General features: G+C 38.1%; 1 protein-coding gene across 1 annotated transcript; it reads left to right on the top strand.

The window, feature by feature from the left end:
* Positions 1-1,082: 1,082 nt before the first annotated feature.
* LOC132556256 (probable flavin-containing monoamine oxidase A) lies at positions 1,083-10,842 on the top strand. The gene is made up of 11 exons (XM_060220639.1): positions 1,083-1,197; positions 1,750-1,837; positions 2,026-2,200; positions 3,283-3,397; positions 4,928-5,085; positions 5,572-5,661; positions 6,453-6,540; positions 6,693-6,793; positions 7,471-7,650; positions 10,159-10,343; positions 10,563-10,842. The coding sequence occupies exons 1-11, from the start codon at positions 1,083-1,085 to the stop codon at positions 10,840-10,842; spliced, it is 1,575 nt and encodes a 524-aa protein (XP_060076622.1).
* The last annotated feature ends 2,757 nt before the right edge of the window (positions 10,843-13,599 follow it).

A 13,599-nucleotide genomic window follows, 5' to 3' on the forward strand; every position in this document is an offset into this window, starting at 1 on the left:
TCAACATTATCCGCCGTTTGGTTACAGAACATTTAGTCTACATAATGGAAATTCGTAATGGTGTTTCGAAAAAAGCCACCAGATGATTCCTGAAGGGTCTGTCTAAATGAAGAAGCGCACATTGGTAACTCGGAGAAAACCCCGGCAGTACTTCATTGAATTGTCGATTCTAACGTCAGTCTGTTACGTTTAAATGATCAACAGACATGACGTTTTCGTTGCGTCATCACGTGATTTTATCAAATAATATTGTAAGTAAAGAAACCGTTGTGATGGTGTAGGTAAGTCCATCATTTACAAAATATCTTCGGATTTTACTGCAACCTTGAAAATAGAGATACAGATAAGCTGGGTGTTTTACGTATAAGTGTTATTCATATCAAACCTGGAATATATTACATTATAGTAGACACAGGAACATTTGTATTATTTTGAAACAAAATCTTCAGATTTTAAACTCGTTACGTTTATTGAATCAGGTACTGTAACATACCAGAAAATTTCCCTCACAAGCCACATTTAATTAATTTTGAAAAATGAAAAATTCTCAAAATGTTGGTTTCACATTTAACAATTAATAAATATCTAGACAAGACACCGCCATATCTATTGTCAATGCTAATAAATAAAGTCAATCTTAAAAATTGAGGTAAAAATGACATTGTAATGGTTTTATATTTTGCTTACAAATTGACATAATTGCAAAGCGGGACAAGCCAGACATATCATTACAAGTTATTTTTGTCATCGATTACGCAGGCGGACGTACGATAAAATGGAGATTATGTGTTAAGCATGTTACCTGTAACTACTGTCATTGGATTTAAATGATGGACTTGATTTGTTGTATTTCTTATGTAAAAGTCGATAAAGTCTAACTTCAAACGTACGATGCAGTTTTGTAATATAGATCTACTCTGGAGACCATCTAGAAACAATAGATTTTAATTTAAATGATTTTCCTCTGCTGAACCCCTTAAGAGCAATGACCTTTAAACCGGAAATGATATTGAACGGTAAACTGTTTCAGAAATAGCAACTAAGTTAAATGTTTGTACAGCTCTTCTCTACCAATCTTTCAGATGGAGAAGCAGGTAGATGTGGCAGTTGTCGGCGGAGGTATATCAGGCCTAACAGCAGCTTATTACCTCCACAAAAAGGATCCATCGTTAAAAATATGTGTTCTAGAGGCGAAAGGTAAGGTAACCGAAGTGAATGTGAAAGTACGTTGTACAGAAAACAGTGTTACTAAGTATGTTATAGCTGAGAAAGTGCTGGCTTGTTATTTGTGAAAGACATACAATTCGTCCTTTGTAAAGTCACAATTAAATGGACAGAGTAGTAACAAGGTAGATCTACAACAGGTACAATGTCGGCTGATATCAGCTGAGTGTACATAAGTCGATCGGGGCCCACTGGGGGAAACGGAGGATTACGCTGATAGCGATCAAAAGAATCGTAGTTTTATTTTTGTTTCAAAACAAACGTTCAGGAAGATTTATATTTCAGGGTCTAGGTTATCTTTCCTGTGATGATGTGTGAAACGTTTTTTCATTATTTTTTTCCAGACAAGATAGATAAAGTCAATCATTAGTACACTATTTTGAAATTTCGGTAAATATTTACGGTTTAGAAACCAACCAAGTAAGTATTTGTTCTTTATTAAAGTCGACATAAAAGGTATGTTTTCTTTCACCTTTTGACATTTAATAACGTGATTTCAAATTGTTTGACTTATTATGTCCGCAGATCGTGTAGGCGGACGGACCCTGACACTTTCCCTCCAGAGTAGAGATGGTACCGACTACTGGGACCTAGGCGGACAATGGGTTTCTAGGTATACCGGTGTAGAATGGAAATGTGACCCCTAATTATATCGTACCTCGAAATTCAGATCCGCAAGTATTAGTATACTGCACAAGATGTCTACATTTTAAACCAATTTTCATTTGGTCGGCGGAACGCATGGGTCTGATATTGACAATACCAACATATATATTGATTTCTTTATTTTAAAATTAATAGATCACAGACAGACATCATGGACTTAATTAAAGAACTTGGATTGGAAACTTACAAACAGTTCACTGTCGGGTCAAAGATTATGCAGATTGAGAGTGAAATAGTCAAAAGTTACAAGTCTGATATTCCGTCGCTTTCATTGTTCGCTCTTGTTGATCTTCAGTGCTTTATCATGAAGGTAAGAAACGCGCGGCGCAATTTTTTATTTAAAGATATCTAAAATTTTGCAATTGTAAAACCTCATTCCACACGGCTAAACAAAAGCTTGTTAAAATTCTGGCAATTTTGATATATTTCATTGCACCATGCGGGCAATTTCAGTCGGCAATATGGGTGTAATGTCATATTTCATTTGATCATTCGCGAATATTTGACGTCATATATCGGTTGACCACGCTGTTAATACTTGTAATTTTGACGTCATATCCCGTTGTGCCATTCTTGAACATTTCCCTATTTCATTTTTCAAATGACTATTAATTTATTCCATGGCGTCTTAAGAACATCCTCCTCTCAATACATATATATGTAAAAGGTTTCAAAAAGTCCATGTTAAGTAACTTGGGTCCTTGTGTTCTTTATAAACGAGGTCATGAGACATATCTACTCCGTTTCAGTAGTCAACTACATTTTAACCCAAGAGACAGTCTATTTCATTTTACCTGTAGTTTGAAAAATAATTGAAACAAAAATATCTGAATATTATCACTTCTTTCCATTTACCTTATTGCTTTTATGAGAGTGATATGAAAACGTAAAGTTTATGTGCAAGTGTACAAGCATCCGTATTGTTGCTCTTCTAAAAAAAAACAAAAAACAAAAAAAAAAAAAAAAAACAAAAACAAAACAAAAAAGATATGTCTAGACCAAACGTGATTGGTGTCGAAAATGTTTTATTCTAACATATATTATCTTCTCTACAATAGCTCGACATTTCACACTAAATTATTTTAAATATTGACGTTTTAACCGGATATTGCCCTTATTTCATTGTCACTGTTATATTTGTTACAGGAAGTTCTAAATTGCCATATTTGAATTTCTCTACCGTTTTTCATATGATATGCGTGACGTCATGATATAAACAAACACGACATCGCGATCAGTAATTAACATAATGTTTACGATTTACGATGAAAAGCTGAATAAACTCACAAAAAAATAAAGGCAAAAACTAACAAACTTACACAGAAGACTGTAGAGCATTTTAGGATTTAAGAGATAAACATATTCAGTGTTTTTTCTGTTTGGTACGAACAGGTAGAACGGCTCCACAAGCAAATTGACACCAGGGACCCGTATAACTGCAGCAGAGGCGAGGAGTGGGATACCAAAAGTCTGGAGACCTTCCTTAAGGAATCGTTATGGACACACGGTCTGTATAATTCCTCACTTCACACCACTGCCAGTTGTGCATTGCTTTGTTTTGTAAATAAATGAAGAAAAGTCAACAATGAGATATTGTGAATTAAACTGTATCATACAGTCCTTATAGGACTCATCAGGCAAGCTAAGGGCAGAAATCAATAGAAAGAGATGACAGAATCAGGCCACGAAGGCGCATTAGCGAACAAATAATGTTTATTTAATCTTAATTCGGAAACCGGGTGCATCGAAAGTTCGAGTGTCTGCTTCGTCACTGTTGGTTTTAAGACGTTAAGTGAGTCAGATTTGTTTTGGAAGATGCAGTGTCAATCTAACAAACATATACGGTTACTTTTCTTTAAAGTAAATTACTTCACAGCCAGTGAATATAATAAAACCTCTTAATCTACCTTCACAGAAGACGTCATTAACTCCACACACATTTTAGACATATACAATGGCGTTGTTACAATGAATCGTCTAATCCGTTTATAGTTTTAATACGATGTGCAATAAAGATTTACACGAAGACTCCTGAAAAAGAAGAGAAACCGACGATGTGTTCCAGAAGGGTAAGCGTCTTCTAAAGCGTCGATGACATCAGTCACGTAAATGTAGGTCAACCCAAGTGATGTCACGATTCCAAAAAATAACAGGGTAAACAACAACGAAGTCATTAAACTAAAAGAACAACAAACACGTCAGACATCATATCGTATTGTAAAAAAATCCATTTGAGATAATTACAGAGACCGGATTTTTTTTCATTGTCTTCATTAACCTGCATCTCTCCATATCATTCTTAAGCTTAAGTAAGATTATATATCATTCATGGCATCTTACACGGCAATCGTGATATTTTGACCAAGCAATATTCAAATTAACTACGACATCCACACATCACAGGCTGAGGAAAGAGGAGTGTTGCCATGCAGAAAAAGACGTTCACAATAGGAAAATTGAAATCAACACATTGTCAGCAGCTTATGTAAAAAAAGTCACGTTCTTGATTTCCAAATCTTACGGATATGTACCTGGGACTTGGAGAGTAAACTTTTCTTGTTGTTTAAAGACAAGACGTCATCGCAGAGTGACGTTTGATAAGCATTTCGATGAATTCAACCTGGTATAAAAACAAGTCAGCAAAGAATGGTATGCCAGTTGTCCGATGGAAGATCGTTCGAGCATTAGATTTTGTCATCCTTAGAGTTCTTCTCCGATTTGGACATTTCAAAACAAACCTGTGATTGTTACTTTTTAAAATAGTTGTAAGAATCTTTGATGAAGGTCTAGTTGAACAGGTAGACGCTGTTTATATATGTATACTCGTAAAGATTTGTTATCCTATATAAACGAAGGAGGTCCGTTTCTATCTCGTTAAAAGACAACCTGATTAGGAAGATTAAGATTAGTTGAACAGATAAATAGGAAAAAACGACCATGTAAGGGACTTTAACGCTGTCTATGTGATCTTGTAAGGGTCCATAACTCCATATATATATATATATGATTGTGTAAGGGACCATGACTCAATTTGTAGGTGCATACGAGACAATAGCGGCAGCCATTCGCACTACCGTTACCATGGAACCAGCTCAGATATCTACGCTCTACTTCTTGACACTAGTGGCATCAGCTGGTGACCTTATGACCCTTTTTGAAGCAAAAGAAGATGCCGCCCAAGGTTTAAAGGTCAAGGTATTTACGTCTGACTTTGAAATATAATTGAAATTGGGTTTATTTTAAGAAAAACTATTCTTTAATTTGACAGCACTCTAACGTTCTGTCCAGCACTATCACAGGATATACACGTACATATCACAGCATCCTAAAACACACTCACTTAGTCACAAACTCATCAGAGAAGAGCAAACTTTTCCTAAAACAATAACAAACCAAACAGTACAAAGGGAATGGCGGCCTCTGTGTGATGTTTCCTTGTCTCGTTGTTTCGCCTCGATCACCACCTGATACATTTGACTAAAAAACAAGGGGAAGCAACACGAGGATCATGATAATTCATTTTCAAATATGAAAACGGATTTTGCGATTGTCAAAGAAAACGCAATATAGTTTTTATTTTTTTTACTCTCAAGATTTCAATGTAAGTTGATTATGTGGACAAGTAGGAAGCTGAACAGTTTCACTGACATTTGTACGGGAAGCTGTTTTGTATACTTACAGGGTGGAACGCAGCAAATCTCGAAACTTTTAGCGGAGAAAGTCGGGACAGACAATGTTCTGTTAAATCATGCTGTTGAGAAGGTGACACAGGTAATAAAGGAGATGTGTGTAAAAAAAGGTGTGCCTTCACGTGCACGTGTGCGTTTAGGGTTTGATTCACATGTATGTATGTATGAATATTCGGCCGTTGGATACTGATATGGAATTACAAAAATGCAGTCAGTACAGTTTATCATTTTAAATGAGAAATATGCTAAAATAACGGTAACGCTGAAATATGCATATATATATATATATATATATTTAAAAAAATCCTTTACACATATTTCATTGATAACGAACGCTTATTAATGTCATGTCAATATGCTGCGAATGACAACGTTATCTCCCCTTCTATTATGTATGACGTCATAATGTCGTTAAAAAGACATTATAATTAATGTATCGACTGAAGAAGGCCGTTAGGCATGAAAACGTTAGCGGAATACATTTATCGTGTTGATATATTTTTTCAAATATATATTTATATGTATATCTATATTTATTTATATATATATATGGGTGTTTACAAGAAGATAGAGATGAGTGTAAAAAAGACACGCGTGAATAACATTTTTTATTTCAATGTTAGATAAGATACAGTAAAGCCCATTACACTGCATCGTATAGCTGTTTTCTCCTTCAATTATTTGTCAGTAATACTAAGGGACTGGATTCTAAACATAGATGGCGACAGAGGAAAATCAGTGTGTCGATATGATACTTTTATATCAAAACGAAATCATGTTTAGTTTCGATGTGTGTCAGAAAAGTGCTTTTATAAAAAATCTACTTGAAATCCGATGTATTCTTTATATTTGTTATATCTCGCCATTTTTCAGAATGAAGAAAGCGTTCTATTGGAATGTAAAAACGGCTTGACAGTGAGTTGTCAGCGAGCAGTGATTGCCACGCCCCCTATGGTTACTCGTAAGTAGACCGGAAGTTGATCTCTATGTAGATACACATGGCAGTTTATCAAGTTGTACGAGAAAATGTGTTATAATTTATCATCCAGAGTTACGTACACAAGAGTTCAAATTATTGAATAATATCATGTATTTTTTTTTTATATTTTTCAGGGAAGATAGACTTTGTGCCACTCCTGTCATTACAACGACGTGAGATAGAAAAATGGATGCCTTTTGGGAACTACATTAAAGTAATATCGACATACAGAGAGGTACGATATTGTGTAACACCGACTATAATGTGTATACCGTGCAACATCGTGTATACTGTGTAACACCGTGTATACTGTGTAATACCGTGTATACTGTGTAACACCGTGTATACTGTGTAATACCGTGTATAGTGTGTAACACCGTGTATACTGTCACACCGTGTATACTGTGTAACATCGTGTATACTTTGTAACACCGTGTATACTGTGTAACACCGTGTATACTGTGTAACATCGTGTATACTGTCACACCGTGTATAGTGTGTAACACCGTGTATATAGAGTGTATACTGTGTAACACCGTGTATACTGTGTAACACCGTGTATATGAGAGACGGTATATTGGTTAATATTTCGAGATCTGTGAATATTTGAACTCTACAGTGAATACTATTTCTAATAACGGACGACAGGGATACGATTTAGCGAAAAAAGCTGTTATAATTCTTTGTCTAGAAGTGCCTTCCTCTATAGCAAGCGATTCCCTCACTTTCTACTATAAAATGATTCTGTTTTATTTTATCAAAATTATACTGGAATAACAGTGTGTAACAGAAATAAAAACTAAAACCATACCCAGCTTTGATATATTACATTCTTAAGGACATCAAGAACTTCATTAATTTTGTAAAGTAAAACGGATTTGTAGAAAGAATAACAAGAAAATATGAACACAGGCGTTCTGGAAGTCTAACGGTCAATCTGGGGAAGCAGTGACGTATGGCGGACCCAGTGACGCAAGCGGATGTGACGTAGGCCCACTTTCCATAGTTTTCGATGCCACAACTCCAACAGGAAATCCTGCACTAGTGTCTTTCTTATCGGGAGATCAAGCCATACAGTGGGGCAGACAGGATGTAAGTATTTATACCTGTTAGCTACATCTTGTACAGTGGGGCAGACAGGCTGTGAGTATTTATAGCAGCTAGTTACATCTTGTACAGTGGGGCAGACATGATGTAAGTATTAATACCTGTTAGCTACTCTTGTACAGTGGGACAGACAGGATGTAAGTGTTTATACCTGTTAGCTACATCTTGTACAGTGGGACAGACAGGATGTAAGTATTTATACCTGTTAGCTACATCTTGTACAGTGGGAAAGACAGGATGTAGGTGTTTATATACATCCAGACAGGATGTAAGTATTTATACCTGTTAGCTACATCTTGTACAGTGGGGCAGACAGGATGTAGGTGTTTATACTAGATAGTTACATCTTGTACAGTGGGGCAGACATGATGTAAGTATTTATACCTGTTAGCTACATCTTGTATAGTGGGACAGACAGGATGTGAGTATTTATACCTGTTAGCTACATCTTGTACTGTGGGACAGACAGGATGTAGGTGTTTATACCTGTTAGCTACATCTTGTACAGTGGGATAGACAGGATGTAAGTGTTTATACTAGATAGTTACATCTTGTACAGTGGGACAGACATGATGTAAGTGTTTATACCTGTTAGCTACATCTTGTACAGTGGGACAGACAGGATGTAAGTATTTATACCAGTTAGCTACATCTTGTACAGTGGGACAGACAGGATGTGAGTATTTATACCTGTTAGCTACATCTTGTACAGTGGGACAGACAGGATGTAAGTGTTTATACTAGATAGTTACATCTTGTACAGTGGGACAGACATGATGTAAGTATTTATACCTGTTAGCTACATCATGTACAGTGGGACAAACAGGATGTAAGTATTTATACCTGTTAGCTACATCTTGTACAGTGGGAAAGACAGGATGTAGGTGTTTATACCTGTTAGCTACATCTTGTACAGTGGGAAAGACAGGATGTAGGTGTTTATACCTGTTAGCTACATCTTGTACAGTGGGAAAGACAGGATGTAGGTGTTTATACCTGTTAGCTACATCTTGTACAGTGGGACAGACAGGATGTAAGTATTTATACCTGTTAGCTACATCTTGTACAGTGGGACAGACAGGATGTAAGTATTTATACCTGTTAGCTACATCTTGTACAGTGGGACAGACAGGATGTAAGTATTTATACCTGTTAGCTACATCTTGTGCAGTAGGGCAGACATGATGTAAGTATTTATACCTGTTAGCTACATCTTGTACAGAGGGACAGACAGGATGTAAGTATCTATACCTGTTAGCTACATCTTGTGCAGTGGGGCAGACATGATGTAAGTATTTATACCTGTTAGCTACATCTTGTACAGTGGGGCAGACAGGATGTAGGTGTTTATACTAGATAGTTACATCTTGTACAGTGGGAAAGACAGGATGTAGGTGTTTATACCTGTTAGCTACATCTTGTACAGTGGGACAGACAGGATGTAAGTATTTATACCTGTTAGCTACATCTTGTACAGTGGGACAGACAGGATGTAAGTATTTATACCTGTTAGCTACATCTTGTACAGTGGGACAGACAGGATGTAAGTATTTATACCTGTTAGCTACATCTTGTGCAGTAGGGCAGACATGATGTAAGTATCTATACCTGTTAGCTACATCTTGTACAGTGGGACAGCAGACATGATGTAAGTATTTATACCTGTTAGCTACATCTTTTACAGTGGGGCAGACAGGATGTAGGTGTTTATACTAGATAGTTACATCTTGTACAGTGGGAAAGACAGGATGTAGGTGTTTATACCTGTTAGCTACATCTTGTACAGTGGGACAGACAGGATGTAAGTATTTATAACTGTTAGCTACATCTTGTACAGTGGGACAGACAGGATGTGAGTATTTATACCTGTTAGCTACATCTTGTACAGAGGGACAGACATGATGTAAGTATTTATACCTGTTAGCTACATCTTGTGCAGTAGGGCAGACATGATGTAAGTATTTATACCTGTTAGCTATATCTTGTACAGTGGGGCAGACAGTGGGGCAGACATGATGTAAGTATTTATACCTGTTAGCTACTCTTGTACAGTGGGACAGACATGATGTAAGTATCTATACCTGTTAGCTACATCTTGTACAGTGGGGCAGACAGGATGTAGGTGTTTATACTAGATAGTTACATCTCTTTTTTTTTTCTAAAAATTCCTACATTTCGCACATACATCTATAATATCCGACATGTTTTTGCAGTAGGAATGGTTCGTGTAGTTCTATTACACTAAGAAGTTGTCTCACTATCCGCCATTTACTTAGTCTCCTACCCCTACAGAAAGGAAGGTTTCGTCCTTGTCTTCAACTTACAGGATATCACAGAGACCAGCTGACTACATTACAACACTTGGGATCTTAACCTTTCCTGTTTGTTGTTTCTTTTTCTACTTTGTTTCCAATCCATTGCGTCTCTCATGACTTGTGAGGACGTTTCACTCCGTCAAAACAAATAAATATAGCTTCTATTTCACTGATTCAGGCCAAAACCAGAAAAGCGGCTGTATTGAAGTCTTTAGGAGATTTTTTCGGACCGGAAGCAAAAAATTGTCTGGATTACATTGAGAAGGACTGGAGTGAGGAGTCGTACATTGAGGGTGCTGTTGCAGCCGTTAGTACTGGAGCTATGCGGAACTTCGCTTCCGGTCTTCGGGAACCGCAGGGAAGGTACTTTCTCAAAAAATGTGTTTGTCAGTTGTATAGAAATCTTAATGTAATATAAACCAGTGGAGATATACTGTGTCTGTCAAAGTTGACGTAAAGTAGACACTAGAACGTTTGAAAGAACCGGCGTTGTTAAGTTAAGAAACAGGAAATTGGGCAGCTCAAAACTTTTATCTAAATTCTATTTGTATTATGTAGCGTCCTTAACCGGTTTTCCTTCAGGTTACACTTTGCCGGAGCTGAGAGTGCCTACCAATGGCAGGGATACATGTCCGGCGGGGTGCAGGCGGGAATTCGAGCTGCTACTGAAGTCTTATATAAACTCCGACCAAATACCATCTCAAGTACGGAACTGTCTGGTACCGCTTATGATCCTAACTACAGGACACCTCACCACCTCAGACAAAACGTGAAACAATCTACCATGACTCGGGCTTTGATCCTAGCAGTTTTAGTGGGTTTGGTGGCGCTGCTGTACCGGAAGTTCGTTGGTGGAGATTAGCACAGACTTCTGAACTTATCGTTATTTACCAGTTATTCAAGAAATGGTGTTGAGTTAATTCAGGTAACAGAACTGGGACGTTCGTTTTTTATGAAGAATTAACAATGCCATAAGCTGACTAACCTAATCAACAAGTGGTCGTGTGATTGATGACTGTCGTTCTGACCTCGTGGTGTCGCTGTGTCGTCATTGGGAATTATGTATAATAATACATTACATTACAATCTAACTTGGGTTCTCTCTCAAACAGACTTTCTTTAGTGTTTGTGTTTGCTTCCCATACATTCTTATGTATTTGCCTCTCACACAGACGTTCATTAGTATTTGCCTCTCACACAGACGTTCATTAGAGTTTGCCTCTCACACAGACGTTCTTTAATGTTTGCCTCTCACACAGACGTTGTTTAGTGTTTGTGTGTTTGCCTCTCACACAGACGTTGTTTAGTGTTTGTGTGTTTGCCTCTCACACAGACGTTCTTTAGTGTTAGTGTGTTTGCCTCTCACTCAGACGTTCTTTAGTGTTTGCCTCTCACACAGACGTTGTTTAGTGTTTGTGTGTTTGCCTCTCACACAGACGTTGTTTAGTGTTTGTGTGTTTGCCTCTCACACAGACGTTGTTTAGTGTTTGTGTGTTTGCATCTCACACAGACGTTCTTTAGTGTTTGCCTCTCACACAGACGTTGTTTAGTGTTTGCCTCTCACACAGACGTTGTTTAGTGTTAGTATGTTTGCCTCTCACACAGACGTTGTTTAGTGTTTGTGTGTTTGCCTCTCACACAGACGTTGTTTAGTGTTTGTGTGTTTGCCTCTCACACAGACGTTGTTTAGTGTTTGTCTCTCACACAGACGTTCTTTAGTGTTTGTGTGTTTGGTCCTCACACAGACGTTCTTTAGTGTTTGTGTGTTTGCCTCTCACACAGACGTTCTTCAGTGTTTGTGTGTTTGCCTCTCACTCAGACGTTCTTTAGTGTTTGCCTCTCACACAGACGTTGTTTAGTGTTTGTGTGTTTGCCTCTCACACAGACGTTCTTTAGTGTTTGTGTGTTTGCCTCTCACACAGACGTTCTTTAGTGTTTGCCTCTCACACAGACGTTGTTTAGTGTTTGTGTGTTTGCCTCTCACACAGACGTTGTTTAGTGTTTGTGTGTTTGCATCTCACACAGACGTTGTTTAGTGTTTGTGTGTTTGCCTCTCACACAGACGTTCTTCAGTGTTTGTGTGTTTGCTTCTCACACAGACGTTGTTTAGTGTTTGTGTGTTTGCCTCTCACACAGACGTTGTTTAGTGTTTGTGTGTTTGCCTCTCACACAGACGGTGTTTAGTGTTTTTGTGTTTGCCTCTCACACAGACGTTGTTTAGTGTTTGTGTGTTTGCCTCTCACACAGACGTTCTTTAGTGTTTGTGTGTTTGCCTCTCACACAGACGTTGTTTAGTGTTCGTGTGTTTGCCTCTCACACAGACGTTGTTTAGTGTTTGTGTGTTTGCCTCTCACACAGACATTCTTTAGTGTTTGTGTGTTTGCCTCTCACACAGACGTTCTTTAGTGTTTGTGTGTTTACCTATCACACAGACGTTATTTAGTGTTTGCCTCTCACACAGACGTTCTTTAGTGTTTGCCTCTCACACAGACGTTCTTCAGTGTTTGTGTGTTTGCCTCTCACACAGACGTTCTTTAGTGTTTGTGTGTTTGCCTCTCACACAGACGTTCTTTAGTGTTTGCCTCTCACACAGACGTTCTTCAGTGTTTGTGTGTTTGCCTCTCACACAGACGTTGTTTAGTGTTTGCCTCTCACACAGACGTTCTTTAGTGTTTGTGTGTTTGCCTCTCACACAGACGTTCTTCAGTGTTTGTGTGTTTGCCTCTCACTCAGACGTTCTTTAGTGTTTGCCTCTCACACAGACGTTCTTTAGAGTTTGCCTCTCACACAGACGTTCTTTAGTGTTTGTGTGTTTGCCTCTCACACAGACGTTGTTTAGTGTTTGTCTCTAGAGTGTGTGTGTGTTTGCCTCTCACACAGACGTTCTTTAGTGTTTGTGTGTTGCCTCTCACACAGACGTTGTTTAGTGTTTGTGTGTTTGCCTCTCACACAGACGTTGTTTAGTGTTTGTGTGTTTGCCTCTCACACAGACGTTGTTTAGTGTTTGTGTGTTTGCCTCTCACACAGACGTTCTTCAGTGTTTGTGTGTTTGCCTCTCACACAGACGTTGTTTAGTGTTTGTGTGTTTGCCTCTCACACAGACGTTGTTTAGTGTTTGTGTGTTTGCCTCTTACACAGACGTTCTTTAGTGTTTGTGTGTTTGCCTCTCACACTGACGTTCTTCAGTGTTTGTGTGTTTGCCTCTCACACAGACGTTGTTTAGTGTTTGTGTGTTTGCCTCTCACACAGACGTTGTTTAGTGTTTGTGTGTTTGCCTCTCACACAGACGTTGTTTAGTGTTTGTGTGTTTGCCTCTCACACAGACGTTCTTTAGTGTTGATGTGTTTGCCTCTCACACAGACGTTGTTTAGTGTTTGTGTGTTTGCCTCTCACACAGACGTTGTTTAGTGTTTGTGTGTTTGCCTCTCACACAGACGTTCTTCAGTGTTTGTGTGTTTGCCTCTCACACAGACGTTGTTTAGTGTTTGTGTGTTTGCCTCTCACACAGACGTTGTTTAGTGTTTGTGTGTTTGCCTCTTACACAGACGTTCTTTAGTGTTGATGTGTTTGCCTCTCACACAGACGTTGTTTAGTGTTTGTGTGTTTGCCTCTCACACAG

The sequence above is a fragment of the Ylistrum balloti genome, unplaced genomic scaffold (genome assembly GCF_031769215.1).
Source record: "Ylistrum balloti isolate Yb309-2 unplaced genomic scaffold, AGI_CSIRO_Ybal_v1 Utg370556, whole genome shotgun sequence".
Taxonomy (NCBI): domain Eukaryota; kingdom Metazoa; phylum Mollusca; class Bivalvia; order Pectinida; family Pectinidae; genus Ylistrum; species Ylistrum balloti.

Excerpts from the sequence above, each read along its gene's own strand:
- LOC132556256 (XM_060220639.1), top strand. The coding sequence starts at position 1,083 with ATGGAGAAGCAGGTAGATGTGGCAGTTGTCGGCGGAGGTATATCAGGC. Across the intron at positions 1,838-2,025 it reads GGCGGACAATGGGTTTCTAG|ATCACAGACAGACATCATGG; the intron begins GTATACCGGTGT and ends TAAAATTAATAG. Across the intron at positions 6,541-6,692 it reads CACGCCCCCTATGGTTACTC|GGAAGATAGACTTTGTGCCA; the intron begins GTAAGTAGACCG and ends TATATTTTTCAG.